The sequence below is a fragment of the Venturia canescens genome, chromosome 3 (assembly GCF_019457755.1).
Source record: "Venturia canescens isolate UGA chromosome 3, ASM1945775v1, whole genome shotgun sequence".
NCBI lineage: Eukaryota > Metazoa > Arthropoda > Insecta > Hymenoptera > Ichneumonidae > Venturia > Venturia canescens.
The window spans coordinates 10,922,700-10,942,595 of NC_057423.1; the positions used below are offsets into that span (position 1 = coordinate 10,922,700).

At 34.3% G+C, this 19,896-nt stretch overlaps 3 protein-coding genes across 6 annotated transcripts; 2 read left to right on the top strand and 1 right to left on the bottom strand.

Moving 5' to 3' along the window:
* The first annotated feature begins 526 nt into the window (after nt 1-526).
* LOC122408059 (uncharacterized) lies at nt 527-3,154 on the top strand. 2 transcript variants are annotated; one of them, XM_043414604.1, is made up of 5 exons: nt 557-634; nt 1,012-1,148; nt 2,235-2,384; nt 2,482-2,619; nt 2,979-3,154. In XM_043414604.1, exons 2-5 carry the CDS (start codon nt 1,023-1,025, stop codon nt 3,057-3,059), a joined length of 495 nt encoding a protein of 164 aa, XP_043270539.1. In that variant the 5' UTR covers nt 557-634; nt 1,012-1,022; the 3' UTR covers nt 3,060-3,154. The 2 variants fall into 2 exon arrangements, with proteins under 2 accessions (XP_043270538.1, XP_043270539.1); XM_043414603.1 differs by having other exon boundaries at nt 527-1,148.
* Nucleotides 3,155-3,916: 762 nt separating this feature from the next.
* LOC122408054 (rab GTPase-binding effector protein 1-like) lies at nt 3,917-10,106 on the top strand. Of its 2 annotated transcripts, none has more exons than XM_043414594.1 (7): nt 3,917-4,594; nt 4,737-4,844; nt 6,042-6,487; nt 7,543-8,042; nt 8,300-8,581; nt 8,841-9,171; nt 9,446-10,106. In XM_043414594.1, the coding sequence occupies exons 1-7, from the start codon at nt 4,546-4,548 to the stop codon at nt 9,611-9,613; spliced, it is 1,884 nt and encodes a 627-aa protein (XP_043270529.1). In that variant the 5' UTR covers nt 3,917-4,545; the 3' UTR covers nt 9,614-10,106. The 2 variants fall into 2 exon arrangements, with proteins under 2 accessions (XP_043270529.1, XP_043270530.1); XM_043414595.1 differs by having other exon boundaries at nt 6,042-6,475.
* On the bottom strand, nt 10,096-18,808 carry Pat1 (Protein interacting with APP tail-1). Of its 2 annotated transcripts, none has more exons than XM_043414597.1 (9): nt 18,014-18,808; nt 16,512-16,520; nt 16,168-16,418; nt 15,482-15,661; nt 14,083-14,338; nt 13,664-13,788; nt 13,283-13,559; nt 12,929-13,094; nt 10,096-12,829 (listed from the first exon to the last, which is right to left on the bottom strand). In XM_043414597.1, exons 1-9 carry the CDS (start codon nt 18,155-18,157, stop codon nt 12,600-12,602), a joined length of 1,638 nt encoding a protein of 545 aa, XP_043270532.1. In that variant the 5' UTR covers nt 18,158-18,808; the 3' UTR covers nt 10,096-12,599. The 2 variants fall into 2 exon arrangements, with proteins under 2 accessions (XP_043270532.1, XP_043270531.1); XM_043414596.1 differs by having other exon boundaries at nt 16,512-16,625; nt 18,014-18,803.
* Nucleotides 18,809-19,896: the final 1,088 nt, after the last annotated feature.

Below are 19,896 nucleotides of genomic sequence, written 5' to 3' on the forward strand. Positions count from 1 at the left end.
CTATCCATTATTCCAAACATCATTGCCACTCAATTATATTAGACGTTTCAATTTATACTTAATTCAAATATCATTAAATCTGAATTTATATTGCATTCCTCAGGAAAAAAAAATTAATGCCCCAAAAGAAATTATAAATGGAAGGTTGAAAATTACGCGAAAATCAACGTGGACCATTAAGAAAGTTGTTTTATTAGAAAGTATGTGCAAAAACCGAAACTTTATCTTTTGACATTTTTTTTGTGTGCCCATTAGTTTTCAATACACGGAGAATTGAAGAAAAAAAACGAAAAAGCAAAAACTGTGAGTAAAATTGAGCAGTTAAAAATTTGAAATTATTTATAGATAATTCTGACACTTCAAACGAAACACCAAAAATTTATGAAGTCATTTAGAGATTGTAAAAAATTGGGGTGGTCCACTTGATATGGAATACCCCATACATTAATCGATAAACATTTCCAAGTAATAAGCAGCCTTATTAAACTCATTCCATAATTCATATGTACTGAATAAATACGGTGAAATGACGAGCTTCAGTTTTGTGCGCGTGTACCAGGTTTCAAGTTTGTATTAGATTGTATGCCGACTGCAAAGCTAAGAATACTATCTTTAGCGTGACATAAACGTAAAAGTTGGTACTCCTAATTTAATTACTATGTGGGTATTTTGCTGTTGAAAAAGCATGAGAATGTGAAAAAACGCCTTGAAATAATCAGTACTTTGTGTCTTCCGAAAATATATGAAAACTCAAAAGCGTCGATATTTAAAAAAAAAAAAAAAAAAAAAAAAAAAAAAAAAAAAAAAAATCGTACGCGGATAGACAAAAAATAAAATAAAACAAAGTGGAATATACTAAGTAAAGAAATAAAAAAGCGTATATCATGTATGTATGAAAGACCCACGTGCGTCATTACCTATTTTATTGTGGGACGTTATCGATATCGATCGAATCAAATTCGATGATAATAACACGTGTTCCAAATTATTTAATCACGTGAAAATGTTTAGTCTGTAGCGAAATGAGGCGAGAACGTTGGATATATAAGCCAGGTGTGATCGTTGCTGAAACAAGTTACCAACAGAGATCATCCCAACCAACAATGTGTCATTTCCAAGCTTTTTTTCTCGTCGCTGTTACGGTTTTGGTAAGTACGAATTACTTATTACGGAGGGTGGATCACGAAATAAAAATAATCAGAATTTGATAAAATTTGGTGATAAAATTCTTTGGCATTGAGCATACAAATACAATTTTTTTTTCAAATTTTTTTACCACATGATTATCGAATAATAAATTTTATTAAATTCTTATCATTTTGAAATTCTTAATATTTCTAACATGGTTTAGCGTGGCAACATTGTATCGTCGCGATCCACTCTCCTCAAAAACTGATCAATGATGCCTTATTAGCTTCGTACTTGTAAATTGACTTAGTTACTTTAATGTAATCAATTACAAAGTGTCAACGGGAAGTTTATGAACAACTTGCTGAATTTTTATTATTTATTCATTTGTGTATCACATTTCGTATAAAGTATCACAGTGAATAAGAATAATGAGGTCGAAAAAAAATATTTCATGTTAGAGGATATGAACAGTGTAAATTAATAAAATAAAAATAAAAACAATGTTTTTTCATAAATCATCAATTCACACCCCAAAGAATATATATCTCAAGTTTTAAGTGAAATTTCGACTTATGGCTAAAAAAAAAAACACCATAATACTAAATATTAACCGTCAAATTTTATCGATTTAATTATTCTCAAACTTTAAACGCCGTTTACTCGAAATAATATTTTTTTATCCCGTCGACAGTAAAACGATGAGAGCTTTTATCCTGGCTACTTGATTTTTTTCTAAAGAATATTTTGAAAATTCCCTACGTCCAGCTACAGCTGATAAAAACATACATTTTGAGAATGTTTTTCGTTTTTAGCCCTCAAATATTCCATTTTAGTGAGTTGCTGTCAATGCCACTGAATGAGACTAGATTCAAGAGGTGTCATTTTCAACGCACCATTGTGCGAAAGTATACTATTAAAAAAATAATAAAAACATTTTTTCCAGTACCTGCAACTGTACAAAAGTTGTGTACCAAGTTTTATGTAAATTCATCCAACCCATTTTTATTTATAAAATAAAGAAAAACACCAAACACGGACGATTCGTTCGAATGTATCATTCCATTTGTTTTCGGAATAACACGCTTCAAAAAATAATTCTCTAGATACCTTATGCCGCCACTCTCGAGGAAGAAGAACGAGTAAGACTAGAAACTGTCAAGCAAAAATGTATTCAAGGCATATACCAGACGTTCCGTGATGTAAGAGACGAGTATGAAACCTTTCACTTCGACGACGAAAAAAACTATTTTTCGGTAATAAATTAAAATTATCGATGAAAGCTCTGCCTTGAATGATTAAACGCTATGGACTTGAGTAAGCTATTAAATATTATCCTTTTTTTTTTATCAGGGATTGAAAAAAATATTGTTAGACGGGTTAGAAGATGTTAGAAGTCTTGTCAAGGAACTAGATGAACATAAAAAGTCGATAGACACAGTGCAGACGACGCCGAATTTCTATGGACGTTCGATACATTGCGATGCAAACGTAAGTAATCGCGCAGACGAATGATCATTGGAGTTTTCTTATCGCGTATATTGCTCGAAACATTCCGATGGAAGCCGAAGTCTGTACCGTCAATGTTGAGAAAAATTCCTCTTGGAGGAAACGTTGGATTTACAATTTGGGCTTGCATCGGAAAAATGTTCAGTTCCGTGGATCGCTTCAAGAGCTGAAACGTTTTTATTAGGGTAATCTTTTGAACGAAAGCAACTATGGAGTCGAACAATTTTCCAAAGTGACGAATACGTTTGAAAAAATTCATTGCGAATTTCACTGCACGTAAACTACTTTTTTTTTCTTTCTAGCTAACGAACGCATGACATTTTTCTGTTCTGTAATTATAGGTGACTGACAAGTTATCGGAAATCGTCAATAGAATTCGCGAGCGCTCCGGATTAACGATCAAAGGACTAAAGACACCTTAAACGATATTATCTGGAACTCAAAAATAACTTAAATTCATCGATGACGACTTTTGTAATAAAACTGAAATTATATTAAAATCAAATAAAAAAACTACAAAGAGACTGTGAAGAGATGGATTAAGTCCCAAACAGGATTTTTTTACCCTCACTCGGTTCAAACCGAGACTTTCGTCGGGGATCAGTCGATATGGAATTCCGCGAATCCCAATTCGAGACTCGAATGAAGAGAAAAGTTCAACTGGGGACTTAATTTGAGGGTAAATTTTTCATAAGTCCTGCGAATCCGAATTCTGATTTTTTTCTAATTTTTTTAGGTTAAGGTAAATAAAGATCACATGCAAAGAATCAGGTGGCAAGTCATATATATAGTATCTCGACTTCAATAATTGTAAATAAAAGTTGATTCAAATGCACTCACTCAAAATAATAATTCCCGATTATTTCCATATTAATTTCGTTCTTTTAATTCTGGAAATACACTCAATTCGGTGATACGTAGTATTCGATGCTTAGTTGACGATTGTTTATATTTGGACACATGTCTTCTGCGTGCTACTAACACAATCAGTCTGCTGAACGCAGTTTGCCAATTTTATCGCGCGTCGCGCGCAATGAATAAGAAATTTTAGCGATTCCACTCCGTCAAGTGTCACAAAACTGAAATAAAAAGAAATATAATGATTGATTTGGATAACTCTTTCAATATAACCTACAATCTCGACTGAGTTTCGTTGAATGATAATTCGCTATTTTTAAGTCGGTACGATATTCCGGTCGCGAGAGGGCCTTGCTGCTTGAGGCAATAAAGTTTAAGGAAAGTACTCTTCAATATGCTTGTTTTCGTTTTCGATGATTGTCAGTGGCGATTGGCGATTGGAACACAATTGTCATTCGGTGTATGATCGACTCGTCAGAAAAAAGAACTTCGAAAAAAAAATTTCGAAGAAAACGCATTCAATACAGACCAATAAATATATACACACTCGTTCATCAAAAAAATAATAATAAGTAATATTCCGGTAATTCCGGTCCAATTAGTCGACTTTGTAAAAATCGATTTGTTGAAATGAGGACCTGCTTTTTGAGTATCGATACAAGGAATAAACCCTGTTATTCAATTTTTTTCTAATTTTTATTATTAGAATTGGTAGATAATACGAGCAATACATGCAAGATATCAGAGTGTGGCAGTTTCTCGGTTTCACGTGGTGTTACGCAGTCCATCGAGAATAAATCTGCTTCTGTTTCAACGCATTCATTAGCATTATTCTCGATGTATAACAGCTGATAGTACTATAAAACACAGTTTTGAAAAGAATTTGTATATTATGTGCAATTAACATACTGGCAATACCTCATCTTAGTGATGAAATGATTTTTTGTCGTTTCATTGTTTTTGTCCCAAAATGGATACGTCGCGTGTAAAACTATTCGATTGACAGTAAAGTGATCATTTTCTTCATATGACTAAACAATTGTTGCAATAATGGAAAACGACAGTGAGGAAAAACACAATGGTGATGAAGATCGTAGTGGTGTGTTTGCCTTGAGTTTTTTAAATGACAAAATAACTATTGTAATATCGAATATTTATTATTTCAAACTGTAATTCAAATCCGTGCAATCGATTCATCTTTGATTCTCCACATGAATAAAAGTCCATCTGTACCTTTGCAGATGAAATGCGGTTGAAGATTGAAAAATTGGAAACGGAGAACGGCCACATGCGAGAAGAATTCAATGCACAGCGAGCCAAGCTAAAAGAACTGTTTCTTCAAAAAGAAGGTACAGTTAGAATATTCCAATAGAGTACATTAAAGAAGTAATACTTCAGTGGTACATATAAGATAAGAGTTTGCCTTCATAATGGGTATCAGATTAGGCATGTGCCACTATAGTTAAGTCAATACATTTTTTAGACCCGTGTTCTACACGTTGAGTTAAGAATTTTTAAAATAACAAAATTTCTTCATCTCATTACAACTCGCTTCTACTTCCAACCAGTGTATCTTTGAAACTGAAAATTTGAAGAATAATTTTTCTTAACATATTCTATTTTATGTGTTTTTATAATTAAAAATAAGTTCTCTGGGAAAAAAAGGAAAGAGGATTTTCTGAGTTATTGCAATCATAAATTTACAATATAATTATCCATTAAAATGCAATATAATTCATTCGAATTTGAAGTCCAAAGAAAGAACAAAAAAAACAATTTGTAATTCTCCAATTACATTTCCTCCCTAATTTGCAGTTTGGGATGTTACAACCTACACAAGTGATTTGGGAAATTACAAATGATTTTTTAGCACATTTCGTTAGACTGCAATGTTGCAAACTTCAGCATCATTAATTTGAAATATAATTATACTTTTTTTGCAAACTTCTATTGCGATAAACATGAAACTACAGAATTTTTTAAAGCATTCTGAATAACTTCAAATTCTGAATAAAAGTATTCTAGTTCCTTCACTTGATCAGGATTAAGTCTTCCAATAGAGGTTAAAAATTTCAAATTTGTCACCAAGCCCAGAATAGCCTAGGTTGTTCACAATAACATTTATTACTGTGTGTCCAAATTACTCATGCAGTAAATGGATTTTACATTGAAATTTGGAAATACAATTTGGAAAGCAGTAACACCATATCAATGTACAAAATTTCACTATTAAGCAATATAAGAAAATCCTGTGATTGCAAATTTAAAGAAGTTTGAACTCTTAACTGAAAATGTTTTATTCTATGTGTAAATCCTGTGTGGCTAGGGAGTCTACCAATAATTGCATTTGTGTTTCAATTTTTTTTTTTATCAAGTCCAGTTCCAAATTACGTTTTCATCTCCATGGTGGAAAAGTTGATGGCTCATAATATATAGTCTATAATAACCCTACAATAAGTCCAAAAACTTTCACTATTATTGCGGATATTGAAAAAATGTTTTCTCAGTTGCGTTTCATTCACATGATCTGCGTTTTTTGGTTACAGAGGAATTGAAGAGACGATCGGAGGAGAATACACGATTGCAAGAAGAGATAGCCAAATTGAGGAACGAATTTGACGAATGTAAAAGTCAGCTTGTAGTGGCCAGTTTAACATTAGAGAATGATGTCGATGCTGAGAAGCGCAAAGCGCAAGAAGAAATTCAGTCATTACAGCAAGTTGTATTAGACACAATAAAAGAAAGCTCGTTATCGAGAGATCAATTGGAGAATGAATTGCAAAAATTTAAGAGCGTTGTGTCGAAATTGGAGCAAGAAAACAGTCTGTTGAAGTCTCAGATGACAAAAGATCCGCAGTCCGATGGACCCCAAATTTCTCTATCCACTGTTACCAAAACTATAGCTCGCAAAGTTGCCTCACAGTTGGGAGCTGATGCTCTCTCACTGGGATCTGATAACCTCGAAGAGAGCATGAGGAAGGTAAAAAAATATGTACGTAAGCTTGCAACCACATATAGATTATATTTTTCAATTTTCTACACTCTGTCAGAGCTTTTTGTTTCATTCGATTATTATGTGAATATTTTTTCCTCATACGCTAACAAGTTTTAGAGGTCTTCTTACTCGAAATCGTAAAATCATCATTGTTATCCGTTCGTATTGAACGGCCTATAAAATTGAATGTTTTTTCAATACATTTTTTCCTATTATTTTTTGTGCTATATTGCTTGATTGTAACATTCAATGAGGCTTCATACAAAAGAATTCTGTGAACCACGAATTCACAAACTATGTGCACGCTCACCGCTCTGCCTCACTTGGTTTAAACACTGTTCAAACACTCGCTCGTAAAATATTCACTACTCTTATCTCGACGTCCTAATCCTTCAGTAAGCTGAATAATAAACTTTACCAATCACTTTACTCACTCGAAATCGAAGAAAGAAACCATTCAAAATTTTTACTAATCGAGGAGGTAGAATTTTTTATCAAATTCCTCATCCTTCTCCACTGGGTGATGGTTTCAGCGATAAGGTTTTGGGTCATTAGTGTTCACGTATGCTAAAAACCTAAATTTTCACAATCATTAGGTGTTACATTCAATCAATTCCCTCAATTCTCATTGTTTGAATGGGAGTTCACCAGAACTCTGTTCAGAGGAGGAGGAAAACATTTCGAAAACTGCATGTCAGTCTCAGTGTTCTCAGCTCACTGATTGTATAGTTCAAATCATGTGTACTAGTCCCTGGTTGAATCGCATATTTATGGACCGATTCGAGATTAATTTAGTACATGTCATCGTGTTACGGGAATGAAAATACTAAATATTTCCGATCACGTTAAACAGGAAGCTCTGAATTAATTTTCCAGTGCGTAAACAAAAATATTGGAAAAATATCTTTTTTTTCATGTAACGGATTAGATGTACATAAACGAATATAGAAAAAAATTTATGAAAAAATGACCATATTAGAAAACAATGCTGGATTCACTTTACAAAATGAGAGGTATCCTGTATTCATTATCAATTCGAACAACATTTTCAGGCCGAAGAAGACGCTGAAGTATTGCGTTCGCTAGTCGTACCGCTCGAGGAGGAAATAAAAGCACTGAAGGAAAAATTACGATCGACCGACGACGAGTTGCAGCGATGCAAGGAATCTCAAGTTGTGCAAAAAAAATCTCAAGAAACGAGCTCGTTAGGACCCACTTGCGACATGTGCGTTAATTACGAAGCTCAGCTAGTCAAAATTCAAACAACCGCGAAGGAGCTCGAAATTCAATTGAACGATACTATGCGTATGCTTCACGCTCAAAGAGAGGACCTCGCGAAAGAAGTTGAATTTCGTAAAGGAATGGAAGAAAAATGGAACGAGAAGAAGGAAGAGCACAAAATTAAAGTAAATGAGCTCACAATGGCTTCGCAAATGGCCCAGCAAGCTCTTTGTGAAATTAAGCAAACTTACAGACAAGGCCAGCAAGGCATTATGGAAGAATTGAGCACATTAACAAGAGCGAGAGAAGAAGTTCAGAGACATCTCTATGAGTAAGGAATAAAAAATGTATTGCTACTTTACAAATTACATAGTCGACGAATGTGATATTAAAATAAGTACAAGTGCAAAACAGACGGCTAAGTAGCATGTTTCTGTTTTCCAGTTATTTTTTCGAACGAGATGTAAAATTAAAAAAAAATCAATATCAACCCGACAAGTATTTTTAACATTGAATTTATTTACAAATCATCAACTTCAATAGAATTGAGGTCAGAACGAAAGCTATAGCATTTTTTTTAAACTTCAGGCTGCAACGAGAAAACGAAATGCTGGTGGGGAAACATAGCAAGCATTCGCAGCAGTTGCAAAGCGAGACTATCAATATGCCAAATGACGTCGAAGAATTGCACGTAAGTTTACTCAAAACTCACGAAGACTTGATAACTGCGAGAGTTGCTCAAGAAGTGGCGCAAGAAAAGGAAGAAACTTTGAGATATGAAATTGGTCTATTGAGAGAACAAATGGATCAGGATAATAGAATGAGAGAACAACAAGAAGCGATTGTGGCCAGTGAAATACAACAGCTAAAGTAAGTTGCAAGATTCCGATATGAAAAATTAGATGATTCTTATTATTCAGTTGTACTTTTATTTCTCATGGTATAAAAACTCTACTGGGATTCTATGTTAGGTGGAGAATCTTTAAATTATTAGAAAATATTTGCCCGAGTGGCGACTAATGTTTTACCAAAAATGATAGATTTTCATTGACACTAGTCCCTGCTTAGTGGCCGAAATAAAAACTGCTTCGTTCAAATGAATTAAAATAAATAATTTACTGTGGAACAGAACTATGGTTGAAAAATATCGGCGAGATGTACGCGAACTAGCGGAAAAAGAAGAAAAATTGCAACGCGTTGAAAAACAGTTGGAGGAAGTGACGAAAGAGAAAAATGATGCGAGTACAACGATCGCCGAATTGCGTCAGAGAGTTGCCAGTCTTCAACAAGTATTAGATACAAGTGGCGAAGTGCAGAAAGATTTCGTCCGTTTGTCACAGTCGTTGCAGGTACAACTTGAAAAAATTCGTGAATCTGGAAGTGAAGTCAGATGGCAACATGAGGAAGACGTAGACGAATGTCCGACTTGTCATTCGGCTTTTACAATATCAAAGAAAAAGGTAAATCGAACTTTTCGAACATTTTCATATTTCATATGTCCATACTGCTTCGGTATACTTGTACCACTCTCGTTTTTTTGTTTCGTCAACAGAACGAAACCCGAAAAGATAAATAATTAAAGAACGAAGACACCTGCAAATTTTTGAATAATGAAATCTCTATTGAATTGATGTTACTTTAGCTAATGTAGAAAATTGCCCTAATGTACTTTGCAATATCTAATTTATAATCATGAAACAATAATCATAATCACAAATTTCCATCCGTTTTTAGGTACACTGTCGGCACTGCGGTCACGTATTTTGTCAATCCTGTATGACGCGAACAGTGAACAGTGGACCGAAACAAAGGCCATCCCGTGTTTGTGGAGTATGTCATACGTTGTTGGTGCGAGACACAGCTCCTTACTTCAGTCAGGAACCACCGCACACTCCGGATTAGATCGCTATTTTTAGTTCCCTCTCCTAAATTGTTCGTTTCTTCAAGTAACGGAAGGAATAGAAGATTGTGTGCAAAAAACGTGCAATATAACAAAAATGAGAGTTATAACAAAAAAGGTTGCCCATCTTGTGATTGTCTCACGATTGCTATGGTTGTAGAAAAGAAAAGAGACCGTATGAGAAAACGATAAATGTCCTCTCATACAGTGAATATTCCAAGGAAAAAGAAAAGTTGAAAATATATTTTGAAGGATAGTATCCGCTAATTTCGAAACAAGCTATCTCTCTTCTCTTCATCTAAACGAAAAAGCAAAAGTCTTAGACGTTGAACGCTAAAGTGAGACAAAGCGCTAGTTACAATTATTATTGCTCGGTGATAAATATCGTTCGGGTGATACAAAAAAAAGAGTCGTGTAAATACGAAGAAGAAAAGTTCTGTAATACTTAATGTTTATGATAATGTAAGAGATTAAAGCTTTTGAATGTATCTGTTATCATCATTGTATTTTTGTTGCTTTTTTATCCCCTCGACAAAAATTTTACAAATGTAATTACTGATGTATTTTTTTTAGTGAGACCAAAAATTAGCCTCACTCGATGGTTTTGTGAGTTACGATGCTCAATCTTGGTAACCACTATAACTCGAAACATTTTCCGTCGATGCATTTTTTTCTTTTTCAATTTCAACATTGAAATTTGGATTGAAGTCGTTTTTATAATCTCGATAATTTGAAAAACAAACAAATCCCAACGCTGTCGCGAATTTGGCAGCGAAATATAGCGTGTCTTCAGAAATACGATTGGTTTTAAATGGGCGTGCGTGCTTTCATAAAATGTCCATGGATTTCGCAAAAAAGCGTTCTTCAAATAGGAAAAATAATTTCATAAATATTCGTCGGTGAGATTAGAGACGGAAAAAAGCTAATCAATGGGGAATTTCTCGTTTACATTTTTTATCGACTCAAAATTCCACGATCTCAAATCAAATGGTCCACTCTCAAGAGAGGAGCGCTGATGCATTTTTCTGTCGTTGCATTACAAATATACATTTATAAATTAGACTAAATACAGATCACATATTAATAATCTCGAGGGATCACAAATTAACAATCTCGTTGATTTGAGATGATGAGATGACTTCTTTTTCATAGTTTTTTTTTGTTGCGTCGCTGTTAACTTAAAATAACAAAAACCATGTTATTCAAGAGCTGCTGATAAATCGAGTTATGGTTAAATTCTATAGTCAACAAAACAAACGAGCACATAAGTGAAATACACGAAAAAAAAATTCAATTTTAGTATCAAATTACAAAAAAGTTTGGCAGCTTTCCTCCTGTGTTCGAAGAATAAAAAAAAAACGTAAAAATATTTCAAACGAGTGAATGAGTGAAAAAAAAAGACGGGCCAAGAATATTCTTCCTTGACAACATATTTACTATTTAATTATATACAAAGTAAAGTGTAAATATCCGATGCCAGCAAAAAAACAGTGGATAAACAAACGTTGGTTACCATTCCTACGACATACTTCTGTACAAAGTACATTCTTCAGGCGATTTATTACCCGCTACTGATACATGCAAGGTTACATGTAAGAAGATAGATGAACAACTTGAGATTTCGTTGTTTTTCTAACACTGTCTAACGCGATTTCGCTTTTGCAGCTCTGTATATCGATCCGATCCAGTTGAACCAAATGGAAAAATATTATTTCTAAATCTTCTGAAGCGGGCGTGTAATACATCGCCTAAAGACTCAACTTTGTGAAATGTCTTAGACAATCTTCCGCGAAGAGCACTGCTCGAAATACTCTTGATTTAATCAACGTGGGCTTTCTTTTCGAATTTTAAAACGAAATTTACACCTTAAACTGTGAACGAGTGATTGTCGAAAATGTTCAATAGTACAATAGATCGAATTCACATTTGTGTGTGACAGAAGAAAAAACTTTTGAGTTTTCAACAATTTCCAATTTTTTTTTTATATATTTTTTTTTTTTAAATCAAAGTTCATCAATATAAATGACTATTTTAATGCGACGTTAAGGTTGATAATTACGTACGGTTTTACGTTTATTAATCAAATATTTATGAAGATTAAACGAATAACAAAAGTCGGATCATTCCCCTTTTCATTCAACTAAGTAAGTGATCATCAAATTTATAATAAAATCCGGAATAATTCTTTACTATTTTTTATAGTTTGGAATGCTCTTACACTCTTGAGAGTGTAAAAGCATGGCAGCAGTCCTAACATTGAAATAAAAACAAAGCGTCATACTTGTTTATAGCTTTCAAGCCAAAATCCTCAAAGGGGTACGTACATTAGATTAGAAATAATAAAAATAAACAACAATATATAATTCGATTTTTCGCTAGTTGGTCATTGTTCGTGACTTTTTTGTAATCTTGTTCCTTTGTCTCCGATAATGAGAAATTTAAAAGAAAAAACCACCACGATTATTCGCTTTTTCGTCTGCGGTGGGTGAATATAATCTTCAGTCTACGTCTGACGTGTCTTTGCAATCATTTAAAAAAAGTGTTAAGATGGAGACTCGGCGTTGAAAAATCATGCTAGACTATGTGTATAACATATTTTCTGAGGAAAAAAAACCCTCGTATGAAAAATTACGAACGAGCGGGAATTCGAAATGGCTCTTTCCAATCATATGCGAGTAAATATTTCTAACCCCTGAAATCGGAAAATTTTGATAAATCGTTCGTTCGCAATAAAGAAAAGTAGCGTAGAGTACTACAAAGTTTCCCTGAACTCGTGCGATCTGATCGATCCCAAAGAAGTACCATCTCCAAAACCGATGGAAAAGATAGAAAAATTGCTCAAACTCGACAGTCCTGCTCGTCGGTCTCCCTTAAGAAAGTAACAAAAGTCATTTATCGAATTCCACGGCATACGATCGTGGAGAAAAAGTGTAGCGATACTGCGGGATAACGATACGCGAAGAAAGCCAATATTCTGTTATAGAAACATCACATCGCAAAAAATTCGTCTATCACGCGGTCAATCGGTTGTGGACGTTTTTGCAAATCGATCGGCGGATCTTCTGACTGTGCGTGTTGATCTCTCAACTCTTTCCAATGATTCAAAGCATCCACGTACTCGAGAGTTTTATCCAATTCATTCAGTTTTGTATAAAGGTGTAAAAGACCTCGATAATCATATTCCAGTCCACTGTAGCTTTTCCCAAATAATTGTATGTCTGAAAAATCAAAGAAATTATAATTATCTCAACTTTGATTTTTTTGGGCCAATATTTATACATTTATTGTGTCTGTTACACATTATTTGGGATATTTACTTATCGCGATACTTCGTAAGTAGAGTTGTTCCGCGTCTCGATATCGTCCCATGTGAAAATTGTACAATGATGCCAAATGACCTATGCTCAGTGCCATTTCATAATCATCCGGTCCAAGGAGCTCTTTTTTTATTCCGATAGCCTTCAAGTGCATTATTTCGGCTTCCTGAAACGAGCGATAAAAAAAAATACTCAAACGATCTTACTTATTGGTCATTTTTTCAATTTTTGAAATTCAAGAATTCGTGCTAATATAGAATTTCTAAATCAATTGAAAAATGTTGTGCTCCGCGACAGTGTGTTAAATTTCAAAGTACTGCAGTAATTATAAAGATTATCGGAACACATGCTTACCTCGAACCTTCTCATACTTTGATAGAGACGACCGAGATTACCGTAATGTTTGGCTGTCTGTACATTTCTTTCACCGAATGCCGTTTGCGCGAGTAAAAGAGCCGACAAATGTAGACCCTCAGATTTGAGCAGTAAATTTTCTTCGTCTGACATTGGCGAAGAGTCAAGAGCTATTTCTTCGAGAATGAGTGCTTTAACTCTCTTTGCACCGGCCAACATCAAATGTTCGCTTGGCAAAAGCTTTTCCATTATTTCGATTGCTCGGCCTGCGCGATCACTGAAGTAATTTGCATTATAGTAATTAATAACTCTATCAATTGTGTTTTGAGGAGAGAGAGAGACAGGGATAAACTGTATGAATAACGTGGAGAAATTATCTACCTAGATACTTGAAACCTGCCAGAAGTATACTCATGGACGTAGAGAGCATAAGCCAAATTCTCATATGCTATGGCTACAAGAAGATTTGTTTTGCCAAATATTGCTTTCCTTATATTTAGCGCAGTCTGAAAATTGAAAAAAGGTTGTTTCATGTATCGATACGCTTGCTCTGATTCTACAGAATGAAATAAACGTTTTCGTCGTAAGAAAAGGGTCTCGTGAATTGAAATAATATTTGTATGAGATAAATTTCAACGCTGCTAAACAAATTTTTTACTGAAATCGTGTACGGCTTTTTCGTACATAAAAGAAAGAGTGCTCGTACTACAGCATGAATTTATAAAAGCTTCGTTCAATTGGAAAAAGTTATACGCAAGCAATATACATTCTCCTCTGATTTGTGTGTTTCGTTAATTTACCTCGTAAACAGACACACTGTTGGCGATACTGTCATAATTCAACAAATAAAATCCATAGTCTAGGAGAACATCGCAGTATTTCGGATGATCGGTATCGAAAACTTCACGAGCAAGATAAACAGCTTGTCTTATGAGCAAACCAGCTCGCTGGAATTCCCGCTTTACAACGCAAGATTTAGCAGCTTGGCGTAGTACATTTATTGTTATTCGGGCTGGTAACGAGGGTACCAACTCTTTTAGAGCCGCTAGACTCCACCTGATAACCAATAAACAAAATGTGCGTAGCAAGTGTCTGACATAAAATATATCATGCGTTTAAGGCAATCTTTCAGTCGTATGCTTGATGAAAATCCTGTTTTCGAATTCGTTTTATTGGGAGAGGCTTGATATTTTAAAGAAAATACAAGTAAGACGCTGCTAATCTTCTTTCATCAGAGAGGGAGGTGTACTTAGTATTTTTCTTAAAATATCAGCGAATTCGCGTAAGCACAGTGTATCCGTTTTTTATTTGTGTTTTTCGCGCTTAAGGAGGGTAGCTACATTCGTCAAAATGATAAAAAATTGATCAAATTTGGTGATAATGATCTTCAACATCAAGTGCGAAGACACAATTTTTTTCAAAATTTTCTTCTCCTTAGTTATCGAGTAATTACGCATTAAAGCAGATTTCTTATGCCCGAAATGTATACCTACATATATGGAAACGCTATGCTTATACAAGTGAACTTTAGTGATCAATTACTCGATAACTGCAACAAAAGAAAAATCTTAAAAAAATTGTATTGTCAAATTTGGCACTAAGGAATATGTTCACCAAATTCTATTAAATTCTTATCATTTTGAAATTTTTAATGTATTTAACATGGTTTAGCATGACAACATTGTATCGTTGCTATCCATCCTCCTAAGCAACTAATAGATCACCTTAATACGGACAGAAGTTACAAACTTCTGCAATAATTCAAACAATACTGATGAGTATTATTGGTAGGAGTTTAGCAGTGGTCATATATCAAATCACAATTATTACAAAGAAGTTATGGGATAACATAAATAATGGCTCAGGCAAAGTGTGAGCCCGAATTTCATAACCTGATCTTGAGAAAATCAATCATTTTTCTCATATATATATATATATTTTTTTGTTGAACAACACTTCGAGTGTTATTAAAAAATGTACTAAAATATTGTTTGTCATCGATAAAAAGAACATCAGATTTTATTGCTTTTGATTTGATAAATAATTGACCAACAATCGTCCGAAACTCGGATAGCCTTAGAGTTATTATCGAAAGGTATTCGTTTGGAGAATTAAGTTATTCAAAGTTATACATTTATGGGAGAAATTTGTATTTATGGGAGAAATTTGTATAGATATAGATGAGCGTGTCTTTTGTACCTGTATGATTTGTCATATTCACTTCTTGTGAAAAAAAGAACGCTGAATTCCGCATAAAGCGCAGCGTGATTGGTATTTCCATACCCGGCAGCTTTTAATTTCTCGACAGTAGAGAGTGCTAATTCGTGTGTTTCGGCCGCTCCTCTGAACGCACAATAAACCGCTTGTGCGTGCAATAACCTACAAATTTAAATAACAATATTGAAAGTCTTGTATTGAAAAGAAAGAATTTCGGATTCGCTTTTTTGTAAATAATTTTCAAATCGATTGGTAGTTAACAGTTTTTTTACAATGTGTAAACGGTCATGCTGTGAAATTTTCTCACACTTTTTTGAAAACGATGTCAAGTCAAAAAATTCAAATAGCACGAACATTTGAAATTTTTTCCCAAAAAAATGTTCTATACAAGATAGTTTTTCTTTGGAAGTAGATTATCGTTTTTCAAAAATCAAATTTTTCATAATTTTTTATTCATTTTTTCACCTGAAGGATTAAATACTACTGCATTCATGATTTCAACAAATACTTATGTTTCAAAACTACAACTTTGTGGTGGAATCATTTGCAGATTCATAGACTAAGTATAAACTGGATTTTTTCCAAGGAATTTTAAAAGTAAAGTACTTGAAAAATGAGAAAAAGACCATTAAACATTGTTCTTGGGAAAGCAACAGAAGATACTTTACTTGTGACAGCAATCCAAAGTTCTGCACCAGGTTTCTCGATTGTCACCGCCAGTGAGGCAGAGCTCTTTGCAGGCGAGCAAGACTCTCTCGCTCTCACAATACCAACCGGCGTCACTGAGAAATCCACCGAGTCTTAGACCCAAGTTAATAATGTTTTCATGAGCCGGAGGTTTCTTCCTGGCAGCCAAACAGTAAAGACTATAGCCAATGGCCAACTCGGTACCAATTTTAGTCCCATGATCCATTAGCGCCTTAACCGGATAAAAACCATTTTTCAATCCATACAAACATCATCGCACATAATCCTATATCATTAGAAGAACTTGGAATACTTTTTGCTTTACCTGAAACATCTGTAACAAATGAATTCTTCGATTTTGTACTTTCAACATTCGAGAAAACGTGTGGAGTTCGCTTAATTCTCCTGTGAGCAGGCACAAACGCTTGTCTTTGTACAGCTGGAAAAATAATTTGAGGTTTGTTCTTTTTAATATTGTATCTATAACGTAAATTGAACTGTAAAATTCACAACGGGATGTAACATAGGATGGCTCAAATATATTATATTTTCGAATTTCCTCAATCAAAGTTGTCTCGCAAAAATATTTTTCTATGATCGGTCAAAGCCAGGAACAGTACAATGTGATTGCTCGCCAATTTTAAGGAATCATTGTTTCAGATTTAAGATACCATATTTTAAAGTTTATAAAGCTTTATATGCTTGCATTATAGAATGTGGTTGAAATTTCTTTCACCTCAACAACTCTGAATATTTTCTTTAGATTTTCTTCAATGCTTAACAAAATTTGTCAGAATAACTAAGATAGTAACCTTCATATTTTCGGATACAAGAATAGAAAGTAGAGTTTGAAGAAATGTGTGTTTGTGGATGTGTATACCTACATATACAATACTGTAAGCAATGTCATCATCTATGCTCCTAAACTTCATTCCTTAAACTTCATTCTTTCAGTTATGATTATAAGTTTTATAAAGTTTAATAATGATTTCATTCTATCTGCCTTCAAATGTCATGATGACAGCTGGTCCATTCAAATATCTATAACAACTCAAATTTTTTTGTGATAATTAATGGATTGAAAAGATGATAGTGAATCATGACTACTTTCAATAAATCTGAACCGATGTGCTTAGTATTATGCCAAACATAGATAGAATGACCAATACAACGTTTTTAAATTACATTTTTTTCCTCATACAATGATTAATATTCTGTTCTCAAGATATTATTTTGCAATGTTAACGATAATTTTCAAAGTAAAATGAACTTTGTATAACTAAAAAGAAGAAAGACATGCAGCGCTCGAAGTAGTGATAGCAGAGTAATAGAATAAGAAGAATATAATAAAGTGAAGTATTATTTTAAAAAAGGACAAAGAGTGCAGAATTTTAAAACGTTGGCTAAAAAAGTGACATTAATCAGATGAAAAATGGTGGCTCATACAACATTAAGAGATATTGGCAAGGAACTTCTTTTCCGACGAAATTTAAATCTCTGTGAGGCATATATTGTGCAAATATATATACAGATATATCTGTGCACGTTTGTAAAATGAAGAGCGAGTATAAGCATTGCGAGCTAACTCGAGGGAAGATAATAAGGCCAAGTCGTACGAGATAAGACGATCGCAAAGTGCAGAAAATGAAAAAATTGAATAATAAAGAACATATTATTTTTTTTCCGTTATTGTCGTACGGAGAAAAAGACAGGGACAAAGAGAGAGTTTGAGAGCGAGAGGGAGAGAGAAAATAGGAAAGATATATAGATAGGAATACGAGAGAAGACGAATATGACGACAGACGGGTCACAAGTTCTGACACTTACCTGATAATACACGTCAAATAATATCTTTTCCGGTAAGTCAACGATGTGCTTTTTAGATAAAAAAAAATCGTCAGCCATTGCCTTTACACCGAGATCGTAAAGAGTTTTGGTCGAAAAGACCCGTGATTCGCGTCCTTCGGCCATTTTCCTCGAGGGGCCCTCTACGATGTTCAATCCAGGCGATTTACTGTCAGCACTCGGAGGCACAAGACACAAGCACCGTGGTCACTCGTCGACGACACACGCTCATATGTTTGTGCGCAAGTCGTATTTCACAGATACGTTTCACCAACACTACGCACACATACGAACTCGCTTTCCCCGCTCTTGTCGCTTTGTCTGCTTGACAGCTAGCTTTCCGTTCATGCGTTCTTCCTATGCTTTTTTCTTTCTCTTCCTTTTTGTTGACTGTTCGCTACCAAACTCACAAACAGCTGATCTTTCGCGCTTCTCATATCTTTGAATATTGTCGTACGTTAAAAATCACTCGACCGCCAAATAGCACATCGCTATATATCACTAAACGCGTATTCCGTCAACTTTTTTACGTAACAATGGAAAGTTAAATAATACGTCTGTCATCGTGAAAATCGTGCTCTCTTATCTATTAACGCTTATCGCAGCCCTGCGATCAATTTCATCGTTCTATTATTCTGTCACATGAAAATATCATTGTTGAGAATAAACTATAAAATTGTATACTGCATTCATGGATAAACAATATTCGAGAGCATTATCGGTATCAGGGCCTGAACGATTCTGAAACAATAAAATATAGTTGATTTTATTGTCCGGGTTAACATCTTTGAACACTCCTAATATTGGGAATTGAGAGTGTGTATACTCTGCGTTCCGAAAGGCGCAGTTTATTTGTGTTGGTACAGTTCTTTCAAAAAATAAACTGACATAGCAGTGAGAACTAATATCGAGAAATATGGAAGTGGAAGCCATTTTTTTGCTTGACTATACGATAATAAATGCGCGTGCACAAAGGCATGCGCAGATCAGAGAGAAAAGGATAGCCTCGCCTTGAGTTGCTATCTTTGTCGGAGCTTTTGTATCCCGATAGGACCTGATGAGTGCTCGAGTGCTGCGTTGCGTTACTCACGCTCGTTCGGCCAATACAGAAGCACGACGTGCTGTTCTGTTGTCATTCCCTTTTGCTGTTACGAATTATTTGCACACGTCATGTCGGCGTGTTATTGTCGTTCTTTTTTCTATATTTAATTAACGTAACAAAAGCTTTATGCAAAGGCAAAAGATGCCATATTTGTTTGAAAATGCAATTTCGTGTCGTGATGCTAGCACGAAATTTCTAGTTCATCTCGTAATCCGTTAATTAAAGTGGTTCTGAGCTTTTTCATTTCTTTTTCAATCAGAAAGATGAAGACACTTTTTTAAATTTATTTACACGAGCTTTTACTGTAGTCTGAAAAGGAGCTTCCCAATATTCTGAACTGCAAAGAAACTTTTGACAAACTAACGATAAATTAACCATAAACTAGTGTATCAATAATAGGATATTTATATACACCGTGAATCGCAATCTTGGCAGTTGAGGCTTCAGTCCATTGATTGAGAAGAGAACAGAAAGGCCCATAACTGCGGACAACTGTACCACGACAAAAATTAGGAGTTTTCAAACCTAATACCATGGAGTAAAAAAGCCGAAGGGCTTAGATTTTTTTTCCCGAATTACAGATTTTCGTGAACGTATAAATATCTGATGATCCATCTTCATAGAATGTTCGTCGTATTTTTTCAATCACTTTAAATGATTGTTATCAGTATTATTCATTGAAAGTATTTTTCGTTATATATTCTTTACCGGAATATTTACCTTTACCGGCATCAAAAGAAAAATGCCTTTCGAATTATACTGT